General features: G+C 46.0%; 3 protein-coding genes across 3 annotated transcripts; 2 read left to right on the plus strand and 1 right to left on the minus strand.

The window, feature by feature from the left end:
* The first annotated feature begins 3,490 nt into the window (after positions 1-3,490).
* FDX2 (ferredoxin 2) lies at positions 3,491-7,370 on the plus strand. The gene is made up of 5 exons (XM_053457968.1): positions 3,491-3,732; positions 4,193-4,244; positions 4,963-5,069; positions 5,665-5,752; positions 6,408-7,370. The coding sequence occupies exons 1-5, from the start codon at positions 3,546-3,548 to the stop codon at positions 6,562-6,564; spliced, it is 591 nt and encodes a 196-aa protein (XP_053313943.1). The 5' UTR covers positions 3,491-3,545; the 3' UTR covers positions 6,565-7,370.
* Positions 7,371-7,699: 329 nt separating this feature from the next.
* HAUS1 (HAUS augmin like complex subunit 1) lies at positions 7,700-15,294 on the minus strand. Its single transcript, XM_053457970.1, has 9 exons — positions 15,110-15,294; positions 13,426-13,600; positions 13,189-13,324; positions 11,835-11,969; positions 10,308-10,431; positions 9,347-9,412; positions 8,745-8,816; positions 8,226-8,273; positions 7,700-8,143 (listed from the first exon to the last, which is right to left on the minus strand). Exons 1-9 carry the CDS (start codon positions 15,128-15,130, stop codon positions 8,060-8,062), a joined length of 861 nt encoding a protein of 286 aa, XP_053313945.1. The 5' UTR covers positions 15,131-15,294; the 3' UTR covers positions 7,700-8,059.
* Positions 15,295-16,862: 1,568 nt separating this feature from the next.
* ATP5F1A (ATP synthase F1 subunit alpha) lies at positions 16,863-22,291 on the plus strand. The gene is made up of 12 exons (XM_053448262.1): positions 16,863-17,021; positions 17,966-18,044; positions 18,243-18,412; positions 19,135-19,308; positions 19,497-19,663; positions 19,765-19,913; positions 20,103-20,254; positions 20,443-20,667; positions 20,749-20,856; positions 21,121-21,265; positions 21,359-21,509; positions 22,069-22,291. Exons 1-12 carry the CDS (start codon positions 16,962-16,964, stop codon positions 22,148-22,150), a joined length of 1,662 nt encoding a protein of 553 aa, XP_053304237.1. The 5' UTR covers positions 16,863-16,961; the 3' UTR covers positions 22,151-22,291.
* The last annotated feature ends 1,697 nt before the right edge of the window (positions 22,292-23,988 follow it).

Below are 23,988 nucleotides of genomic sequence, written 5' to 3' on the forward strand. Positions count from 1 at the left end.
GTTGCGTACTACCCGTTATGTCCCGTCTAGCCATTGTACAGCGCTACGGAATACGATGGCGCTATACAAAACACTACTAGTTTAATTAATGGAGAATACATCGTATGGGGGAGGGGGTAGAGAGCACAAAGCTCACTAAGCGCCGTTCAACTACAACTCCCATGATCCTCTGACACTTCATGAAATGCTGAGTCGTCGTTTGGAGAGGAATCATTTAAAAATGTTAGGCAGCGGCGTGTCTGAGTCACACGGAAACATAAAGCCGAGTCCCACCAAAAGGGAAGAGTCCTGAAAAGCACGCTTTGATGGCAAGTGATTAACGATGAGCCAGAAATATAACGAGGTAGCCACAGGGACTACCCCAACATACACGCCAGAAGGAGCCCAAACTTCACTAGATGCTATCAAACTACAACTCCCATGATCCTCTGAGACACTACGAAGCTGGTGACAGCTGTGGGGGAAACACGTTTCTCCAACAGGGGTCTTACACGAAGGAGAACTGGGCAGACGGTGGGGACCGGAGGCTCTGAATCTGCCCCGGGCTGGGCAAAACGTGCGAAATGTAACTATAGTAACAAAAGGCAGATTATCTGGAAAAATGACTATTTTGATCATTAAAGACCATTCCAGATTCCACAAAATGCACAAAAGCCGCTGAACGGCGCGATATTCATAAGAAGCAGAAGATAGGTTTTTATCAGAATACGCTGCATAATAATAGAAAATAAGGAATTCGCTTAGCGCTGTAACTCCTTATAGCACGAAGTATATTTTATTTCTATAGCGCCAACAGCGTCTGTAGCGCCTCTTACAGTCCAAACATTCAAAGGGTCTGACGAGACAAGCAGATGCGTCGGTTAAAGGGGGCTACGCGTGGAAGCTTACCGTTTACTAGCCGGATTTCATATGTCTGGACCAAAATCATCTAAAAATGTTATCCAGAGTCCAGAAAATACATGTTTTGAGGGCAAATAAATAACGCTGAAAATATAACGAGGACCGCACAGGGATTATTAAGCCGATATCGGTACTGAATGTGTTAATACGTCTCGGGTTTAACCATTTACATTCCCGACCGTACTGAGCTGCAGCCATCGGTGAATATGGACGATCACACACCAGGCGGGCTACAAAACAGGAGCACAAAGATGTCTGACCTAAAAAGGGGCATTATGGGGCATACAGGTTCAGGGGTTGACCGCAAGCAAATTTACCAAATACATATTAGCTGAAGATATTTTACACGTTAATAAAACAGAATACAAATGCGCGCATGCACAATCTCCTCGGCGGAGTGCAAAGAGTTAAACGACACCCAATAGGAGTTATTATCAATGAAAGAGCCAGACACGGAGCTGTGATTGGTTACTACTGCTGCTGGAGAACAACTCTCAGAAACCTCAGCCAGCATCACATCAACATCAGTATAAGCCACAGACTGGATCACCCTGAAGCCCTGTGACAGCAGATCACTCCTATCATCCTCAGCCGGCATCAGAGGCCGGTGATAAAGACACCCTCCCCTTCATGTGTTGTTGGAATATAACTCTCAGGCAGCCTGAGGTGTGCGGGATGTGAATGCTGTGTAACCCCCTCCACACTGGTCCAAGCTGGGATGATACTTAAGGGTTAAAAGCAGTCACCTCACCGATAAATGTACAACTCCAACAACACTCAGCCAGGAGCGGGATGACACAGGATATGATCCGCGACTGAGTCACACAAAGGCCTCATACGCTGAATAAGCCGCCCTTCATCTATGGATGGAGCGCAACTCCCAGAAAGCCCAGTCCCGGTTAAGGGCTAGCAGCAAGTCCTGGGATCCGTACACCGGGCATAGCTTAAAGGCAGCTGCTTCACCGAAAGCCGCAGGCCCTGTGAGGGGTCCCGGATAAGGCCTGGTCTTATTGCGGCGGGCTCATCGGCCCCTGCACACTCACCGGCTCGGGGCTGAGTCACTCTCCGGGCCCCAAACGCGCACCGGCGGCCTGGCACATCCCCCGAGCCCGCCGGCAGCAGGAAACCCACGAGCCGGCTCTTTCCCTCACACCGCCGGACACCTAGCTCCGCCAAGATGTCATCGCACGACCGCTGGAACCTCTGCGAACGTCACTTCCGATGGAGCAAACAGGCGGGAGATTGGTCTCAACCGGCCAATGGCAGAAGAGGAAAGGGGCGGAGGTGGAGGACCAAGTAATCAACGAGGTGACGAGAGCGTCGGAGATTCCATGGTTAGAACGGAACGGGAAGAGGCGGAGCTTCCAGAAGCAACAGAGCAGCCATATTAGTAGAGGCAGGGGGATCTCCTAGGAGAGTTTCAGAGGTGAGTGCAATGTAGCTGCTGTCCCTCCATGCCACCGACTGTCCCTCGGAGCTGCTGTCCCTCCATGCCACCGACTGTCTCTCCCTCGGAGCTGCTGTCCCTCCATGCCACCGACTGTCTCTCCCTCTGAGCTGCTGTCCCTCCATGCCACCGACTGTCTCTCCCTCTGAGCTGCTGTCCCTCCATGCCACCGACTGTCTCTCCCTCTGAGCTGCTGTCCCTCCATGCTACCGACTGTCTCTCTCTCTAAGCTGCTGTCTCTCGTTGCCATAGAGCAGCACTCACTTTTGAGCTCACTTGTTAGAGTCGCTGTCACTCATTGATGGAGTGTCACTCATGGCTTCAGCACGTCACTAATTGAAGCCCCCTGTCACTCATTGACGCGCTCATTCATTAGAGCTGCTGTCATTTATTGATCAGTGTCGCTCTCTCATAACTGCTGTCCCAGTTTGAGTGATACTTCTAAGAGCCAGGATCGCTCATTAAAAGCTGACGACGATCACATCCAAAAAGTGTTACTCGCCGTCACGACACACTGTGCACACTATGGAGCTGGAGCGATGTGTTTACCGATATCACAACGTGTCATTGAAACCCAGGAGTGATGGGAGTGATAACGGGCCATTGGAACACAGGAGTGATGGGAGTGATAAAGGGCCATTGGAACACAGGAGTGATGGGAGTGATAAAGGGCCATTGGAGCATAGGAGTGATGGGAGTGATAAAGGGCCATTGGAACACAGGAGTGATGGGAGTGATAAAGGGCCTCTGTGCGCCTATGAAGAGATCTCATTAAAAATCTTAAAAGTTTCCAGCTACAATAGTCATTTACAACATTAACCCCGTCTGCGCTGGATTTCTGATCCATTTCATGTTATTTTAATGGACAAAATCTATTTTCTTTCAAAAACAAGGGCATTTCTAAGTGACCCCACATTGTTGAACCCGTGTGTATATATATATATATATATATATATATATATATATATATATATTGCCAATATAACGCATAATCTAGCAAAACTATTGTTCCAGGTTTGGTCCGAATGCCTTTTTATTAATTATATATTATGTTTGTTCCGCAGGCTCACCGGTCGGCTTTCAACAAAATTCTACGTTTTTGGAAGCAACTTTTCCTTTTTTTTTTTTTTGGAAAATCTCAACCAAACAAGTGATCCCCCTGCATATCCTGTAATTCATGTGAGTCCAGGGTGCCGCTATGGCTTCATCCTTCATACGGAGAGGATTGCGTTTCTCTCTAAGCGCCGGAGGACCCGGCTGTAGGTACTTTAAAATGACGACGCTCCCTGGGATATCGCAGACACCGGCAGGGCTCGGTCCGGCTGTGACGGGGAAGCCGGTGGCCCCGGAGGATAAGAACGGCAGAAGAGCTTTGCGGACTACAGGTAAGAAAGGAGGGAGGATTCCGCTTTAACCCTTTGCGTTCTCTCCTGCGGTCTTGGTTTCCAGCGCCGTGGAACGTGGCGGCGCTATATAAAACAATAAATAATAATGTTAGAGGTATATCGCTCCTTGAAATAAGGATATATAATTATAAGGGGCTTTCCATTGGTTGCTATGGTGATAAGACCAGAATCCCTTTTTTATAAGTAACCTCCATAGCATCGATGTGGCCCTCAAATGTCACAGTGGAACTCAAGCTAAAGTAAGGGTTATGTGACAACATACAGTTATTAAGTAACACTGCGGTGCACCAGGGCACCCCTTCTGGGCGTTCGAGGAACTGCAAGCTCACGATCGCCCCAGTTTACCAAACCACCCAAATCTTTAGGGATCTCGTGACGCATGAATGTCGTCTGCGCGCAAACTTTTCATTTAAATATCATCTATATTGTTTGTGTTTAGCTGCGTTCCGGTCCGAAGGACGTAAAGAAGCCGCCGAGCTCTCAGAGGAAACGTAAGTACTCGCCCCTTTATTCTCACAGAGAAATCCTCCTCGAAAATGCGCTCGTGTATGATTAAAAATGTGAATTTAATGTAAAAATAAGTCTTCAGGGGAGGTACCTCTTTTCCCTTAGCGCTTGGCTTTGAAGAATACCTTCTAGCCACTTAGTTTAATGGCCACTATCTCTCTCTATAAAAACTAACGTTTACACAAAAAAAAATCTTACTATCTGTTTGTCTTTAACCTATATTTCTAAGTCTAAAAAAAATAAAAATTATTTAATACAAAACCCCAACTATTCTGGTTCAATAAAAATAAAAATTCTAATAAACGGATTTGTGTAACTGGGGGGCGCACCTGGTTACTATTGCCGCCCTCTCTTTTTTTTTTTTTTTTTTACTAAAATGTGTCCAGAAACCCCCAGAAAAGTTATTGTGTGTTTGTTAAACTTCCCTCTTTTTCTGATAATATTACTTCCTCCGGTCGTCGCCATTTAATATACTGTAAGAGTTCTCATCATTTAGTTGTCGAGCGCCTCCTTGAGACATCGTTATCCGCTGCGTCGTCTCTGACCTCTCGTCGTTCTCAGATCTGGCAAGATTAGATGGATCAAATATAGATTTTTATTTATTTATTTCAAATCTTTTTTTTTTTGTTTTTTTTAGTTAATTGTTGGGTTTATGTTAGTTTCCCTAAAACATATATTGTGTAACATATGGTTATTTTGCAGCGTGGAGGTCGTGTTTGTGGACAGATCGGGGAGGCGCATCCCTGTGAAAGGGAAGGTCGGGGAGAGCGTGTTATACCTGGCCCATCGCTTCGATATCGACTTGGAAGGTAAGTCCCAAATTTCCCAAGCCTAGGTGCCCAAAAACTGTCGGCAATCGCGGAATTACCCCCCCAGGTACGTCCCTGAGTTGGCCGCAATGTTCTCCAGGTGAGCCGAGCCAAATTAACCCCTGAATCACTAAAAGGAACGTATAGGAAGGTCCTGCGTATGGATGCCCACAGAGACCAAAATACTAAACGAGGAAGAATTGAAGCCACCTGCACTTCGGCTCCTTCCTTCTCCGTCCTGGCGAGTCCTACCGGGCCGCTGAGCTTCGGTCATCCCAAGATTTCCCGGCCATCTTTAACCCTTTACATGTTCAGGAAGGATACAGAAACAGACTTCTGCAGAAGAGTCCCAAAAGCTGAATATTTTTGTACGTTGGCGCAATAACAGCTTTGACAAAAGGCTCCGGTTTTCCCCATCAGGGTAGAGATATTCCTCCCCTCCTTTAACTGCAGTTACATCCTTTACAATACGTCAGGCTGTCATTCTCAATAAGGGTAACCAAGAGAGAGGAGGGGGATGGGAGAGAAACATTTATATACATACACCCCCCCCCCCATACATGATTAACCCTTGCAATGCTCACCTTGTGTTTAGGAGCCTGTGAATCGTCTCTCGCCTGTTCCACGTGTCACGTTTACGTCAACCTGGAGGTTTTGGATAAACTCCCTGAGCCGGATGAAAGGTAAGAGAAGCGGCGATCGGCCAGCGTGCAAACGGCGGGATTCGATGCCTTTTCACACGCGGCGGGATTTACAGGGACCCCGCGTTACCTGTAACTACGATCACGCAATCAGGTCCTTTAGTCTACACAGCAGTTTCGGAGCCCAGAGATGCATCAGATGTGAGCGGATAAGATCTCCCATATGGAATCTATACGTGCTGCGGTATTCCGGACACATCCCGCACTTTCTTAAGTAATATGCGTGGCATTCTGTGGCTTGGGGCTGGGAGGGCACACCTGAGATTGGACCCCCAAGGCACTCAAGGAGAGCCGGCGTCTCTGTTTGTACGGCTGGACCCGTCACACGGACTGGAACGGCGGCTCGTCCATCGGTGCTTACGTGTAGCAGGCTTGGTACAGAGCGGTAGGAGTCAGCTGGCGGTCTGGGGCCATGGCTGGTGTTATGGAGGATGGGGGGGACTTGTGTGGGGCAATTCATGGGATCTGGCATCCCACGAACCGGGGCTTATTCCAGTTTAATTTAAGGGCTGCGTAGATAAGTTGGGAAGGGAGACTGGGGGAGTCGATGATAAACGTGCTTCGGATCGGAGGGACTGCATCGCGTTGGACGCGTTACCCCTTCTTTGATGGTGACCCCCACATATTGTCTTTACAGGGAAGAAGATATGCTGGACATGGCGCCGTTCCTACAGGAGAACTCCAGACTTGGATGCCAGATCTTCCTCACCCCGGAGCTCAACGGAGCCGAGTTCACCCTCCCCAAAATCACTAGAAACTTTTACGTGGACGGGCACGTGCCAAAACCCCACTGAGCGGACACTTCTACAGCCTGCCAATGGTTAATCCCCGGCGCGGAGGGGGACTAGGAACGAAATGCACTCGGCTCTAGCCGAAAAGAAGCAACACAACCAACCAAAGAGGAGAAGCCGTTTTTATGCCGCTCGGTCGCTGACGCACAACTTTGGACGTTTCGGTTAAAGCTTCTTTTATCCAGAGTTACTGGCAAAGCGCGTAAAGAGTTAATGTTCATTTACAAAAGCCTGCGAATGGGTATTCACGGCTCGCTAGCCCGCTGTGTTCCCATCAATAGGGCATTATGAGTGAGTGCCGGGGCTAAAAGCTCTACGCGGGCGGCACAAGGATCTAAAAATATATATATATATAGTCGCTTGCCCTTTAGACCTTTAAATCTATATATTTCCCAGCAGTTTGTCGAGCGGATAATACGAGTTTTAAAAGTCTTAAGGAATTTATTTTGTCCAGAAACCTTCAGCCATTATAGCTCCATTTGTGTGGATTTTGGGGCGCAGTCCATCTTAAAAATGGAAAGTGCTTTTTTTTAACGGAGAGTTTCTGCCAAAAGCCCCTCCATCGCCTGTAATTCTTTACTGTACCGCCTGAGAACGCACAAAAAACTCTATTTTTAGTATATTTATCCATTAAATTTAAAATGTAGCGATAAAGTATTTGTTACTTTAGGCAAACGCCTTATTTTTTTCAAACTATAATACGAGTTGCCATTAAAACTGTTGTCTTGTACTAGGTTCAGCTGCTGAACAGAATACGATCTGATTAGGTCAAGGTGTTTGGGAAATAAATGTATATATTGTGGATAAAATGCCTGATTTATTGCCTTTTTTTATTATTTATTTTATATTTTTAACAAGCAAGCGCCGAGGTTGGCTTAATTCATCCACGTTGTCGCAGAACCATAGAACTCGAGGTAGATAAGAAGCACTCGCCCCATCTAGTCCGCCTGTTTTAAGGCTCAAACTTTATCCCCTTCTTTACTTTTTCGGCATTTTTACACTTCGTTTCCTTAACCGTGATTCTCCCTTTTTTTACGTTTTCGCGTACCAGCACAAATTATAGTGTTTTTTTTTCAAGGACAGATAGAGCTTTCTTTTGATAGTGTTTTTAGATGTATAGTCTAGCGCACAGCATGAATAATCATAACAATTTATTATTTTAGTTGAAGAAAAAAAAAACATTTTCTAATATTTTACTATGTGTCCTCAAAACAGTTCAGTTCATCAAAATACTATAATACATATATTCATGTAAAAAAACAAACGTGAAATTGTCTAAATTGTACTTTCTGAAGATCACGACCATCTGCCTAATATAATGTACATCCCCCTTATCCCACCAAAACAGCCCTGACCCCTCGAGGCATGGACTCCGCTACAATGATGACATTCTAGACATCGCTGATCGTGTAGTAGGAATCGGTTCTTATGAGCAGCGCGCGAGGATAAACGATACTGGGGGCTATTAGCCGTTCAGCGAGAAGCCGGGTAATCAAACTCAGTTCAATCTCCTCTTGTTCTGCTCCGGTAACACAAACTCCATCGTGTTCACCTTGGCCGTTAGTTCTGCCTCAGTGGCTTTCTAGAAGAAAGCAGAACAAGGCGTGAGGCGGGTGATTATAACGGCACCGGCTGACCGGACCGCAGACCCCGCTTCCGCTTACCAGATCTCTCTTTGCTTCTTCGATCTTCACTTTAACGAGCGACGGGTTCTGAGAGAAGCAGAAACGTGGTTACTATTTAAATAACTGCCACAGTTTGCAGAATAAAAACTCCGAACGCAGGTAAAAAAACAGAGCGCCCCTCGCTGCGATACCGGGGGCTTCGCGGATTCAGCTGGAATTCTTATCACTAACCCAACCTGTCTCTATGCCCTATTTTATGATCCTTAAAAAGGGACATGAAACTATTTTTAACCCCTCAGAAGCAAACAGTCAGAAAAATAATGCTTAATGTCGCTTTAACCCCTTCGCGACCAATCATGTACCAGGTAGGTCAACGTGGGGGATCTGGATCTTAGCCTCTATGTGAGGTCTGATTAGAAGACGACCTCGAATATAAGACGAGAGCTATCCCCCCCCCCCAGAGCATTTGGTCTGAAAAAAACCTTGTCTTATAATCGAGCAAATACGGTATTTAGAATTCATCCTCGCGACCTCACAAAATGTGGGGAGAATAATTACAGGCGTTAGGTCCAGGTAAGATTTCAGCTTCTCCTTCGTGGCCGTGGATTCCTCTTTAAGTCCGGACAGCGTCTGAAAGAGAAGTGAAGAAACAAACATGGCTTATTCCAGGTCTAAACGCCGTTCGGTATTTTTTTCAAAGCTGGAAACAGTTTATGAAATCCTCCAAGAACCTGAGAATATAGAAGAGATATCCCCTTACCGAGCAAAAGTAAGAACAGGTATTATCCTAACGGGATGGATGAATCCTCAGACACCACGAGATGAACTCAGATCCTCACCTGACAGCGCGATACTTAACGTAGTTTATTTTATATCTTAAGTCTATTTGGGGTCTATTCACTAAAGGGAGAGTTGACTTCACTACACATGTTCCAGTCTCAGTATTCCTCTATTAGTTTGATAAAGGAATCTGATATTGCAGAAGTAAATACTGTATGCGGGTTACCGCCATCTCCTAAATCTCTCCAGGGGATTTAAACAGTTCAAGTTTCACGGTCTAAAAAAAAAAATCCTCAGAATTTTTAGCGATACCTCACTCATCCTACACCTGCATGATGTCATACACACATACATGTGTAAAATACACGCGTGTAAAATACCTCGGACAGCGAAACGAGACACCGATGGCTGAGCGAGTCCTCCATACCAGCAGCCGCAAGCTGGTCCTGCAAAACAGATGCTCGAAACTTCAACACAATATTGGGACTTATTTTATCTAAATCACAAGAGTTTCTGTTCACATTGTTATATTTATATTACTAGCGTTCAAAAGTTTGGGGTCACTCAGCTGTTTTCATGGAAAACAAAGAAATTTCTGACTGTAACATAATTAGCCTTTTAAACTTAAACTTGGATCCGCGAACACAACGTGCCATTGGAACACAGGAGTGATGGGAGTGATAAAGGGCCATTGGAACACAGGAGTGATGGGAGTGATAAAGGGCCATTGGAACACAGGAGTGATAAAGGGCCATTGGAACACAGGAGTGATGGGAGTGATAAAGGGCCATTGGAACCTAGGAGTGATGGGAGTGATAAAGGGCATTTGTACGCCTATGAAGAGATTCCATTAAAACAATCAGACGTTCCCAGCTACAATAGTCATTTACAACATTAACCCCATCTGTGCTGGATTTCTGACCCATTTCATGTTATTTTAATGGACAAAATCTGCCTAAAAAAACAAGGAAATTTCTAAGCCACACCAAACTTTTGAACGGCATTGTATATAAAATTTTGTTTTTGAGGTTTTCCAAGTAACATTTGAATAAATCTAGTAACATTTCTATAAGAAATCACGCAGACCCTGACCACAAGGAGTTAAGATGTCTGCTCCCGTGCTATACACGCAATGTTGTATCGTGTTAGCCATAGAGTTAATTTGGTAAAGATGATGACTTTTATTGGCTGACATATAATGGATTGTAAACGTCCAGAGCATATCATAGGAATATACTAATATGCCTGACGGCCCAGGTAGGCTTGAAAGCTTGCAATCTATTATACGTCGGACCTTGGTAACTGTTCCTCTAGCTGCCGGGAAACTATAAGCCGACTTACTTTGGCAGCCTGGATTTTGTATTTATATTCTTCTGATTTGTCTTTCAATTTCTTCATGTTTTGGGAACGGACGTCAACTTTCACCTTCTCAAAGTTGCACTGTTCTTCCGCCTTCTTCAGATCCCTTGAACAGGAAGGAAGAGACAGATATAATATATTATATATATGACATGTGTACATACAGACACACACAGTTCAAGTTTACATTTAAATAACTCACTGATCGCTAGAAAATACTTTTGCAGTGTGTGATTACTGTGATTATTAAAAATCTTGAACCATTCTACGCAGATGTTCTGCCCTCAATGTATTAGGTAGGGCAGCGGCCCCCAGCTGTCCCCTCTGTGTCTTCCTTAGATTGAAAGGTACGCCGGGCTTTTAAGACACGAGCACCAGGATACAATGTTTTATTGTGGCTCATGGCGTCTAAACGGTGTGCAGCCTGAGGTGGCCGACACAGCACATCCTCTGTAGTGTAAATAGGCGGTTGGGGGAGATCGAGGATCGCCCCTGTAACTGGCCCATTGAGCAACAGGACACCGCGGTGGGACTCATCTCACAAGAGGGTTTTGTAGCAGGGGGATTGGTTTAATCTCTTTCAGGTATTTATTTTAAAGCTTTAAAAAGAAGTAACATAAAAACAAAAAAGTATATAAAAGAGCAAAAAAAGAAAGCACGTCTCACACCTGCAGACACACAAGTCAGCAAAGTCAGTTTGCGGCAGGCGATTAATTTACGGGGAAGATCCATCTAACCTCATATAGTGAATAAACAGAGTGAATTATGCGAATGCATGAGAGCGAATGAATGATGCCCTCAGGGTTTATAATTCTCTACAAAAGTAATCGAATAAAAAAAAACTGCTTTCTACCATTCCCTCTTGGTGTGTCTGACCCCTCCATAAGAACAGCGTGGGTGTAACAGATCAAAAGCGAATCCAGTGCAAGGTTAAAACAAAGTGGTCTTATTCCCATAGCAACCAGTGGAACACTCCAATCAGCATAAACATTCCTCCTGGTTATTACAATGATAAGACCATTTTAAGAATTTGCTAATTCAACATAACAAATGTCTCTTCTGAAAAACGCCCGCAGCGTCCTAATGAAATGCTAACAGAAGTATGAAAATGTAACAGCCTTGGAAGGAAAATGAGCAAATTTGGCAATGATGTCATTAGTATAATAGGGAAATAGCCCACCTTCCACGTGGAAGACTGGCGTTTGATTCCTTGACAGAGGAGTTGTTTTTAGATGTAATAAAAGGAAGTTCTAATTCAGTGAGAGGGTAGTAGATAAGTAGAGCAGCCTCCCAGCAGAAGTGGTAGAGGGTAATACAGTGAGGGGATTTAAACATGCATGGTATAGACATACGGCTCCTGAATCTAAGACGAGACCAATGACTGATTATTTTTGAGTCGTTACAGCAGGAGGAATGAGCGACTAGACGGGGCTCATCGGCTCATCGGCTCATCATCTCCCGCTATCTAGAACAAAACAAAAAAAAAAAAATGGGGATTATTGCACTTACTCTTCTAAGGATTTTTCCAGCACTAAAGCTTCAGTCAGTTTTTTCCTCAAGTTGGTTAATTCTAACTCCATTTCTTCGTTGCTCGCCTCTATCGCCACCAGCTCCGCGCTCAGCTCATTCACAGCAGGGATGTAACTGGAGAGGAAGACATGACAGCCCAACTACGTCACCTAAAGTACCATGCGAAACAGCAACTAAAGGAATGTGCTTCAATTCTTTGCTTTTCCACAGAAAAATCAAACTCCGCAAACCCAAAGATGACTTTCAGAACTTCCCTTTCATTCACACTACCGTTCGAGAGCTTGGGGTCGAAAGAAAAGCAAGTTTCATCCATTAAAATAACATGAAATGGATCAGAAATCCAGTGCAGACGGGGTTAATGCTGTAAATGATTATTGTAGCTGGAAACAGCTGATTTTTATTGGAATTTCTTCATAGGCGTACAGAGGCCCTTTATCACTCCCATCACTCCTGTGTTCCAATGGCCCTTTATCACTCCCATCACTCCTGTGTTCCAATGACACATTGTCATCCAAGGTTAAGGCTAATTGATTGTTAGGAGACACTTTTGCAATTATGTTTCAGCCAGAAATTTTGAAAAGCGACCCCAAACTTTTGAACAGGGTGTCTGGGTGCTGCCTCCTATTATATCCCAGAATGCTGTACGTATGGCTGCAGCCCACCCAGCGGCCATGTTTGTAACAGGGCCACCATTATCCGATCAATTCCTGTCCTAAAATCTGTCTTTTGGCCACCGCTCCTCCTCGAAGACTTCAGTGGGTCTCCTCGTGGGTGGACCCTAAAAGATGCGGCCCTCCTTCGGCTTTGGAGGAAAGGAAAGGGCCGCATAGGCCCTTGTGGGAGTGCGGCCTCAGAAGACAAATAAAGAGGACCCGGTATCTACCGTTGCCCTACCGCCTTTGGAGCGCCAACCAAGATGTTTGTTCTCCCGACAACTGGGAAGCACAAGGCTTCATGGGGGGGGGGGGAGCTGCCCGTGGTGATGTCAGCACAGAAGTGACCCCAAATCTTTGACATCAGCCACCATCACAGAAACCATAAAGGAAGCCCCCCAGAAACACAGAGGTCCTACCCCAATGGAAGCCGCTTGTTTTGAGTGACAGCTCGCTACTGGTGCATCAGATAAAACAGTCCCCCTTGTTTAATTACTTTTGTTCCTTTTTTGATTTCATTTTTTTAAACCAGTTTTCACTTAAAGGCACGTTTTAGTATATTTTATATTCCTCATTTACTTAAAGGGTCTAAACGTTAAATCAAAAAAAAAAAAAAAATCTACAGAACCGTAAAACGTAAGATTTGAGGAAAAGCAACAGATCCGTTTTAAGCGGGTTACCTCGCCAACGAGGAGTCCTTTAGTTCAAGGGCCAGACAGCTATCAACTAACTGATTGAGATAGTTGTTGCCCATGCGCGAGAGGTTCATGTAGGAGGGACCCAGACTGTCTGTAAGCAGATCCTGCAGGCATTTTGCTGTAAAAAGAAAGAAAGAAAACGATATGAGGTTGGGTACAAAGCACGCAATCTGCCCCTCTGAGTTATACCCCCCCCCAGAACCTCCACAAGCCACCAACCTTCTGCTTGGACCTCCGCGGACTTCTGTTTTAGGTCCTGAGTGACCAGAGATAAATCCCGATCCCGCGTTTCATTCCACTCCGCCAGCTGGTACAAGATCTCTACGTTCCTGGAGTTTACTTCGTACTGCGGCACCGGCCGGTCGCCGTACATCTTCCTCAGCCAAGCGACAATCTGTCAGATGATAAAATGAAAGACCCAAATATATATATATATATATATATATATATATATATATATATATATATATATATATATATATATATATATATATCTCAGTAACCACGGCAACATCAGGGCGGACACCGTTATTTTTAAGCTATTAAGCATGCAGGCGATCCATCGCCTATATAAATACTGGAGAGAGTTCAGAGGACGGCGGCTAAAAGATCTCACTATATACAGCTTGGGGGAGAGAAGAGAGAGGCAGGCGACGGGAGAGAAACATTTAGATGCTGAACGTTACAGCAATGGCCATAATCTAAAACTAGAAGCTCAGATGTCACATAAGGAAGTTTTACTTTACTGAGCGGGTGGTAGATAAGTGGAACAGCCTCCCAGCAGAAGTGGTAGAGGGTAATAAAGTGAGGGTATTTAAACATACATGTGATAGGCATACGGCTCCTGAATCTAAGACGAGACCAACGACTGATTAAGGTTTGAGTCTTTACAGCCGGACTAAACGGGCAGAATGTAGGGTCGACACAAGACCTCTTGCTGTCCGGGTCTGACGATGAAATGCGATCCATTCCCACCCAAACCACATCATGATAATTAAAACAAAAATGAGTATAAAAGGGGAGTATTTCCATAGGTCGCTGGCATCTGGACTGCTCTGTGATTGGTTTGATATGCCTATGATGTCACTGCGCTCTTCGGGGGTTCATCTCACACCCACGCGAGAGCCCAACCGCCAATCGCTGGGCACGATCCCGGGAGGAGGAGAAGAAGCTCGCACAAAGGGAGGCGATGGCAGCGCCTGAAAGAACATGCCTTGGGGCCGCAAAATGACGCACGGGGCCCAATGGACCCACGTAAGGGCCAGATCTGGACCAACGGATCTGCCATTAAATTCTTTGTTTCTATAGCTTACGATGTTAGGAAACGCGCCCAACACCGACCATGGTGACACTACCGCTATATATATATATACACACTATGTACACACACATATATATATATATATACACACACAAAATGCTTATTGTACCTGAAAGGGTTAGGCTCCAGATCGGGACGCGCTGCTCGCTACTTCCTGCGTTGGCGCAAAACTGCCCCGGCAGGTTGTAAAGGTGCGAACCGTGAGATCCGATTGGCCAATTAATAAAACAGCAAGGAGAAGACTAAACACGTGAGCTTACATTCCAACAACACGTAACGGTGCGAGGCGATGTATACGGCGTGCAAAGGCAAAAGACTGTGTATTCAATGTCATACTTTAGACATAAATGTACCGTGTGTGCTGATACTGCAGCAATATGGGGATACCCTGTCTTTATATGTATGTATGTATGTATGTATGTATATGTACACACACGCCACATAGGTTTCTAATATAGTGGATGATGTATTTAGTAACAGCTATTATATTAGAGACTCATGTGGCGTGTGTGTGAAAATATATATCACGCATGTATTGCATATGTCAGGAGTGCTGGTCACGTGACCCCACCTCATTATTACCTTGGCGCTCTTGTCTTCCATCCCTCCGACCGTACTTCGTTCCCCGGCTCGCGCCAGAACTTCAATGGGCACGTGACGAAAAGAGCAGCAAATCAGAAACCAACTTCGCCACAAGCTCGAGCGCGACAGATGGTCCAATAGGCTGAGAGGCTGTCAAGCGAGCTATCCTTGCGATTACGCCATATTGCTGGAGGCACGTACTCTATGACCGAGTAGTTTTCGCAAAATCAAGAGGCCTGCGCCGGAACATGTTTTTATTTTTCGGCTAAAAATCACATAACTTTATTACATTGGTAAAATTATATTTAGGGAGGAAACTGTTCTACTGACAGGGACGAGCGCTTAGTTTGGGAACATTTTTATAACCTGCGACTGCTCGCAACTGTCAATAATGACATCCAGGGAATGCCGATCAGTGGCGTCACTTCCGGGAACGCGGGCACTTCCTGCTGCATTAGTAACCGCGTTCCCACAGTTTGTTACTAGGCGCTGTCTGCCAGCCTGGTCGGTCATGGTGGCATTAAACATGTGAAAAGCCTGGCCCATGACTTTGCTTTATACAGCAGCTGGTAAAGTAGTCAGAGACAATATGGCAGGGGGACGGTGTGCTCTGTGCTGTACAGAATATATGTCATTCCCCAGTACGGCTTTAGTGCTGCGTTGCTCCTCGGTGAATGTAAAACAGAGTAATAAAGTTCTATCCCACGTACTCTACATGGCAACGGTGACACCAAACCAAATTTGTATCTGGGGGGGAAAAAAGTGTCCAACACGGTCACGCTACCGTAAAGCAAATCCTCGCTGTGGGACACAAAGCAGAACTTCAAAGACAGTCGGCTGCTCAGTCACACCCCAGGACTGGAAACAATACCCGCAACGATCGCCCCAATTTCTCTGGTGTCTTCCTTGTATATATGGTGTGCATGCGCGATCACCACATATGTTGTTCTACATGCCGGCAGATCAGACTCATCGAACCCGTCTAGTCAGCCCGTTAAGACTGAAACCTTAATCAGTCGTGGGTCTCGTCTTAGATTCAGGAGCCGTATGCCTATCCTATGCATGTTTAAATCCCCTCGCTGTATTACCCTCTACCACTTCTGCTGGGAGGCTGTTCCACTTATCTACCAACCACACAGTAAAGTAAAACATAACATCTACATATGACTGATGCTACTAGACTATCTGTGTTTTCTGCTTTTTAAGAACACAGAATCTGATGGCAGAAAAGACACAATAAACCCACCTTCTTCACCCGTGCACAAAAAAAACCAATATTTTAGCAGGTTCTTAATATTGTTTTATATAGCACCATCACATTCTGCAGCGCTGTACAATGGGATGCAGGCAAACGCGTAATAGGGGGGCTTTTAATTTACAAAGCGAACAGCATGTGAATTTAAAACTACCCCCCAGTTTCCATAAGCATTAACGTGCTGGGGCTGGAGTGTGACGTGCTGTATACAGCTGGATCTATCTGGATCACTTTGTGAGAAAATAATTTAATAAATAACTTATTATGATCATTTGGAGAAAGTGATCATCCTAGATTCCCTGGGTGATTGACAGCTGTCTTCTCCAATAGGGTCTGTGCCAGCTGCGCGACCTCCATACAACCAACAGTGCCCTGTCAATGACAAGTCTTCCACAGGCAGCGTGTGTGTTCCTGTCAATAAAGTTCGCTGTAAAGAAGTGCCGGCTTCGGGGCGTGGCGTACAGTGGGCGGGGTTGACCTTCCCTACACTAGCTCGCAGCCGGACCGCCATTTTTCCAGTCTGCGCGGAGAGGCGGACACAGGACATCTTCCTCAGCTACCATCGTTCAATTCCAGCAGTGACCTCTTACCGCCGACATGCTGTCAGTCCGCGTAGCCACCACCCTTGCTCGCACCCTGCCTCGCCAGGCAGGAGTGGTAAGTTTCTAGTGCAGGGCCCCGCTTCAGAGGCCTCGGCTCACCGCGTACACGGCTTGGGCCCGGTTCCCTCTCGCCATGCTTCTCCGCTAACCGTGGTTTACCCGGTTCACTGGCTTCACTCGTGGGGGGCGACTGTATGACCGCCATACGTTGTGTAGGCCATTTCCGCATTAGAAGCCCGGACTGCAGCCCATGTTCCGCTCTGTCCTGTGAAGGTCATCGCGGGCCCCTGGACGCCGTGTCATTGTGCAGAGTACAGAGTTCCCTCTGTGAATGGGATGCCGAGGCCCTACTCTGAGTGACAGCTCTGCCCTTCAGCGCACATCCGGGCATCTGACAGGCAGTCATTGTGCAGCTGCAGCGTGGCCTGTGGAGGCTGGGCTTCCCCCGCACTCCCTGAGCTCTGCCGCGGGCTGTGGATCTGCGTGCGTGGGGGATCACTCTGCGGTTTATGGGGTATTTTCTTTATTATACACCGCGGCATGGCTTTGGAAGGGTTAACATATGTGTCATGTAAAAGAGCCACAGAGCGTGTGTCTCCCCTCCATGGGGTATTGTAATGTGTCATACGTATGTGTTGGTGTGTGCATATGTGTATGTATATAGCTATGCTGTGCAGATAGCACTCCGGATCATCGGCGATCCAGTTACCCTGGGTGGTTTCTCTGAGCTGAGATTCTCTTTAAGGTGTACGATTAGAGCGTCTTATAAGCTGAGTCCAGAACCCCCGACGCTCTTGTTCGGTAGCCGTCCGCGTCTTGCCCTTGATAAGTGTCCTCCTTACCCTTGACCTTAACTTAATGACTTCAGTAGCTGCTGTTTGTTGGTTTCTTGTAGCTTTCCTGGGTTATCGTCATGCAATAAGTCGGAAACTGAAATAGTGGGGTATTTGGGATCTGTTGCGAACAATTGTTTTTGACTTTGTACACTTTTGTTTTTAGGTGTCCAAGAAAGCTCTTGGGGCAGCTTTTGTTGCTACAAGGAACCTCCATGCCTCTGGAGCATGGCTTCAAAAGACCGGTGAGTGTCTAACAGTGATTTGGCTCTGATCTCCACCTGCTGTCTCCGCAGGTCGTAGGAGCCGATTAACTTTGTGAGGAAGAATCCTTCTCGATTCTAAAATCTATAATGGTATCAAGTCATCTTCTTTGCTTTGTTCCTGTCTGACGGCATTCCTTTTTAATGTTCTCTAAAAATCCCTGCCGTTCCTTGCTACAGGGACTGCCGAAGTGTCCTCCATCCTGGAAGAGCGCATCCTCGGTGCCGACATCAGCGCTGACCTAGAGGAGACCGGACGCGTGCTTTCCATCGGTGACGGTATTGCCCGTGTCTACGGCCTCAGGAACGTCCAGGCAGAGGAGATGGTGGAGTTCTCCTCTGGACTGAAGGTAGAGCCTTCTCCTTAGCTGTAGACCGGTAATGACCATGGCTTCTGTTGGATAACATTCTGGCTGCGGAAGCTGAATGGACTGTAGCTGATAGCCAAGTGTCCGGTGACGGGGTCTCTAGACTGACAATGGCTTCCTAGACTGTTTAAGGCCTGTGTGTGACTGATCTTGCTGTGGGGTTCTGTAGATGGTTCTTTATAACGCAGGGCACAGAGTCTTACATCGGTTCAGCTTACGGGCATTGTTATTTTTCAACCCGTTCACAGCTCTGATCTCTGTTGAAATGTCTGTTTCCTTTCAGCTTTATATGTTAAAGGAATCGGGCTTCATCAGATTGAAACAAAACCCCTTTATCTGAAACTGATTCTTGGTACTTAAACGATCTGGGCGTCTGAAATTTAAAACAAGTTAATGCTGGCATCCCAAGATTTTAGCAGTGACTTTAAGGGTGCTGTGTGGCTGATACCTGGCCGTCAGTGCAAGTACTTCTGCCCATTCCCCTTCTCTGGATATTTCATGTGTAGGCTGTGGTAATAGTAATCGTGATGCTTTTCTGCCCTTTGGAACTTCTGACTACCTTGTGGGTATCGATGTTTCTTTATCTTGGTGTGAAGAAACGAGTTGCCGTTCAGCACCTTTACGCAAACTATAATTGACATGATTCAGTGCGTCAGTGATGGCAGCTTGGCTTTGGCTCATTTATGGCTTTTTCTTGTCCCCAGGGCATGTCCTTGAACTTGGAGCCTGACAACGTTGGTGTTGTGGTGTTCGGTAACGACAAACTCATCAAGGAAGGTGATATTGTGAAGAGAACTGGAGCAATCGTGGATGTACCTGTAGGTGAAGAGCTTCTTGGCCGTGTTGTGGATGCCCTGGGTAATGCCATTGATGGCAAGGTTAGTACATGTATTGCTGCTCACCATTTCTTGATCCCTTGCTTTTTAACTTGGTTCTAGGCAGCAAAGGTCAAGGCTTAATCCTTATGGCTTAAATACCCCTGTACTCCTCGAATTTACCAGACAATGACTTCTGATAAACTGCTTCCTGATCTGCATCTAACATCTACTACCTGCTTTTCCTAAAGGGCCCTCTTGGCGCAAAGATCCGCAGGAGAGTGGGTCTGAAGGCCCCAGGAATCATTCCCCGTATCTCCGTGCGGGAGCCCATGCAGACTGGTATTAAGGCTGTGGACAGTCTGGTGCCCATCGGCCGTGGCCAGCGTGAGCTGATTATTGGAGACAGGCAGACCGGGTAAGATTGGCTTCATCCTGATATAGATCTTGCATGTGAAGGAAAGTCTGGCGCAGGCTAGCTTTAAGTTTTAACTTCTAACACTTGGTCTGTCTGTACAGAAAAACCTCAATTGCTATTGACACAATCATCAATCAGAAGAGGTTCAACGAGGGCACCGATGAGAAGAAGAAACTGTACTGTATCTACGTTGCCATCGGTCAGAAGAGGTCCACAGTGGCTCAGCTTGTCAAGAGGCTGACTAATGCAGGTATTGTGCTATTAGCTGTCAGTAAAGGAGACTTGTGGGGCTTCCTACATTCTGAGGTCAAGCTGCGTGACCTTTGTTAGCAAGATCTTGGCACAACAATACATATTTGACAGTCTGATCCACGCATGACTAATATCAAGCTTTTAAAATTTGGCACGTGGGGTTAAACTCGCCCTTCTACTTCTGCAGATGCCATGAAGTACACCATCGTGGTGTCCGCCACAGCTTCTGATGCTGCTCCACTGCAGTACCTGGCCCCATACTCCGGCTGCTCCATGGGAGAATACTTCAGAGACAACGGAAAGCACGCCCTGATCATCTATGACGATTTATCCAAGCAGGTAAGGCTTTTGTGCAACGTTTGCTTTGTTGTAACGGTCGGAGGCAATGTAGTTTCTTTGACTGTTACCAAGTGGCTTTGGTTGCTTAAATCTAAACACATTGACTCAAAATGTGGTTCTTCCTCCTTCCGCTGCCTGAAGATACTTGGCTGTGAATAGGTTTCTGACTCTCCTCTCTATGTATACAGGCTGTGGCTTACCGTCAGATGTCTCTGCTGCTGCGTCGTCCCCCCGGCCGTGAGGCTTACCCCGGTGATGTCTTCTATCTGCACTCCCGTCTGCTGGAAAGAGCAGCCAAAATGAATGACCAGTTCGGCGGCGGCTCCCTGACTGCTCTCCCTGTCATCGAAACACAGGCCGGCGATGTGTCCGCTTATATTCCAACAAACGTCATCTCCATTACTGATGGACAGGTAAGACCTGGCTGCAAAGAAATATCGCTTAATGGCTTACTTATGGTTTTCCTTTTTAACTGAATTCCCTTTTCCTCTTAGATTTTCTTGGAAACTGAGCTGTTCTACAAGGGTATCCGACCTGCCATCAACGTTGGTCTGTCTGTGTCCCGTGTAGGTTCAGCTGCTCAGACCAGAGCCATGAAGCAGGTAAGCTGCAGTTTTGTTACAGTCAGGGGGATATATGTCCAAGTTTCCTGGTGTAGTCTGTTGTAAACGTTGTATGCGGATCGCAATAGAAAGCCGGTACATGTACAGGCTCAAAATGCATTGTTTTCTATGGGTTTAGTGACCACCCATTGTCCTTAAGGGGTTAAAGTAATATGGCTGCTGTTTCATGCTCTTCTATAGAAATGTAACGTCTCTCAATGCCGTATCGGTTACTAAGCTGATCTACCGTACTGCTCTCTACAGGTGGCCGGTACCATGAAGCTGGAGCTGGCCCAGTACCGTGAGGTTGCTGCTTTCGCCCAGTTCGGTTCTGATTTGGATGCTGCCACTCAACAGCTCCTGAACCGCGGTGTGCGTCTGACTGAGCTGCTGAAGCAGGGACAGTACGGTAAGCGAAGGCAGAATACCCGGCGGGGGGAACACCGGTTTGCGGGTGGTTGTGTTTAATTAGCTGTGCTGATGATGCTCTTCGTTCTCCCAGATCCCATGGCCATTGAGGAGCAGGTCACCGTTATCTATGCTGGTGTGAGAGGCCATCTGGATAAGATGGAGCCCAACAAGATCACAAAATTCGAGAATGCTTTCCTTGCTCACATCAAGAGCCAGCACCAGGAACTTCTTGCCACCATCAGGTATATAACACTATATTCTATACCAGCGGGATCAATCTTTACTCTTCGTTTTAATGCCTTGTTATGTACAGAATGGTCAGACTTCGGTCTGAAGAGTGCTCATGTCTACAAGAAACAACATCCCTGCTTGTTAATCTGCCGTTTCCTGTAAAAGTCTTAAAAGGAACCCTCAGATGTATTTAAATACTTCTATTGATAGTCTCTTCTGCTGCTGCTATAGCAGGTTTAGTGTGTGTTCTAGATCTTTTCTAATATGCCAAAGTATCCTAGAACCTTGTGATGAAGAATAGAATGTCTGGTATGCTGTTAAGGTCTATGGGGGAAAGACTGTCTTGTGTATTCGCTGCCCCGATTATTCTGCAACTTTTATTGACTTAAACGAAGTGCTCTTCATATAACCGCCATGTGATCATCACTAAGACTGTATTACGATCTAGAATAGCATTTTAGGTTATTTAGTGTGTTTGTACAATTAAAGTGCAGCCATGTGTGAAACTAACTTGGTCAAATCTGGTATCTGCCGTCGGAATTTAACTCCTGCTTCTTATCCTCATCCCAGGGCCGACGGAAAGATCACCGAGCAGACGGACGCCAAGCTGAAAGAAATCGTCGTAAACTTCCTCTCTACATTCGACGCATAAACGCCCGACTCGGCACTGTTTTTTGATGTCCACGTTCCTGCTTAGTCTCCGGTTCCATTTGAGCTAAACTTATTAAAGCACTTGTGCTTTTAATGTACAGAATTTTCTCTAAAGGAGAGTAAAGTGTCCCATAAAAACACATCTTTGTAGTGTGGCTTTCTTAGACGCGTTGGTTCCTTCACCACAGAGACCTTTACACATAGGTTCAAGGTTTACTTACTAGATGTGGATTTGCTGCGTTTAATGGCCTTCCCTGCACTCTCGCAGAGCACCTGCTCGAAGGAGCGGCGCGTGGTGTCTTTAGAGGTTGTTCTATTATACATATGAACCATGGAAACACGCCATTTATTACTAATACATGCATTAGGTGTCACCACGTCGAGAGGAGACATGTCCTTTGGGCGGTTTGGTTTTTGCCCCACGGTTAAAGCCTCACCCAGACATGCTGAAGGATAGGAATTACGTTCCATATAGTGATGTCATTTCGGCTTCCCCGTGTTAGAGCTCAGAGCAGGCTGTAGGCATCTTCTGTGTGACTCCATGTGTTTTAGGAGGCTAGCGGAGGAAGCTGAAACCATCCCCCTCCAGCAGATGTAATCCACGGTTTTGTTCAGGGCGCCATGCGTTGGTAACGGGATTGAGGGAAATGCAAGTCTGGGTGGATAATGTGTATATCTGGCTCTACAAACTACATGGTTCTGATCCTTCCCTCGGGTTTGAGAATGCCATGCGATGGCTTTAAAGAGACTACTTAAATACATTTCCAAGGGGCCCTCGAATAGCTGGGACCCAGCGATCTAGTTCAGAATGATTTGCTTGTATAGATCACCTTATACTGTAACATACGGCTTGGATAAAAGTAATTAGATTGTAACACAGGAATTTAAAACGGTGTACATGATGCTCTTCTGAATACATCCAGGTCGCTCTGGGGTCATTAGACTTGGACAACCACCACATGCTTGGTTTTGCAACCAGGATACCAAGTCATTAGGGACCTATTGGAAACATCACGATCAGTTGAAACATACATAATACATACATACCAGCGTAAGGATCGGAACGACTTTGACAACGGCCAAATCCAACAGTTATCCTGAAACCGCTAACTAGAATCTTCTATTAATCACATTTTGCTATAACGCTTTTTATTATTGTATTGCGCCCCTATTATATCTTACATATATATTTATACATAGATTGAAAGCTCACAAGAGCAGGACCGCCTTCTCCTTCTGTCCTATTTCGTCTTAATGTGTGTTATCGTTAGTTTTTATTTCTCTCCTGTTGGAGTCTGCTGGCATGGTATAAATATATGTCCTGACAGTCCTGGTTTTTGCTGGGCAGTCCCAGTTTTCAGGCTGTCCTAAGTAGCCCTGATCTTCTGATCTCCCCTGAGCAGCCCAGGGAGGCGAGAGATCAGCGCAGGTCTGTGCTAAAGCAGTACGGACCTTCATTGTTGAGCAGGGCCCTCCTCACCTGTTGTGTCTCAGTCGATTTGTTACGTTACAAATCCGCTTATTTACTACATGTTTTGTCCTGTCCGCCGCTACAGAATTTGATGCTATAACTTGGTGCTATATAAAACAAATAATTGGAGCTCCCGCTTTGCCTCCTCGTGATGCCAGGGTCGAGAGGTGGCTGTTCCACCAGCCTGCTTTCAGGACGGGTCCCACCAACCTCTGGCCCCAACCCTCCGCTTACCTTGCCACATACCCCAACATAGTTGCCTCCATCTGGACACTTAAAATGTTGAAGGGGTATGATGCAATGTAATATCACTGATTTATAGCTTATCCACTATATGCCATTGGGGGGGGGGGTTACTTCTGATGCAA

Source organism: Spea bombifrons, chromosome 1, assembly GCF_027358695.1.
Source record: "Spea bombifrons isolate aSpeBom1 chromosome 1, aSpeBom1.2.pri, whole genome shotgun sequence".
Classification (NCBI taxonomy): domain Eukaryota; kingdom Metazoa; phylum Chordata; class Amphibia; order Anura; family Pelobatidae; genus Spea; species Spea bombifrons.

Coding starts and splice junctions, on each gene's coding strand:
- FDX2 (XM_053457968.1), top strand. CDS start 3,546: ATGGCTTCATCCTTCATACGGAGAGGATTGCGTTTCTCTCTAAGCGCC. Junction 4,245..4,962: donor GCCGAGCTCTCAGAGGAAAC/GTAAGTACTCGC, acceptor GTTATTTTGCAG/CGTGGAGGTCGTGTTTGTGG. Junction 5,753..6,407: donor CTCCCTGAGCCGGATGAAAG/GTAAGAGAAGCG, acceptor TTGTCTTTACAG/GGAAGAAGATATGCTGGACA.
- HAUS1 (XM_053457970.1), bottom strand. CDS start 15,130: ATGGAAGACAAGAGCGCCAAG. Junction 13,601..15,109: donor TGGAAGACAAGAGCGCCAAG/GTAATAATGAGG, acceptor ATCATCTGACAG/ATTGTCGCTTGGCTGAGGAA. Junction 11,970..13,188: donor AAGGACTCCTCGTTGGCGAG/GTAACCCGCTTA, acceptor CTTCCTCTCCAG/TTACATCCCTGCTGTGAATG.
- ATP5F1A (XM_053448262.1), top strand. CDS start 16,962: ATGCTGTCAGTCCGCGTAGCCACCACCCTTGCTCGCACCCTGCCTCGC. Junction 18,045..18,242: donor AGCATGGCTTCAAAAGACCG/GTGAGTGTCTAA, acceptor TCCTTGCTACAG/GGACTGCCGAAGTGTCCTCC. Junction 20,255..20,442: donor ATGACGATTTATCCAAGCAG/GTAAGGCTTTTG, acceptor CTATGTATACAG/GCTGTGGCTTACCGTCAGAT.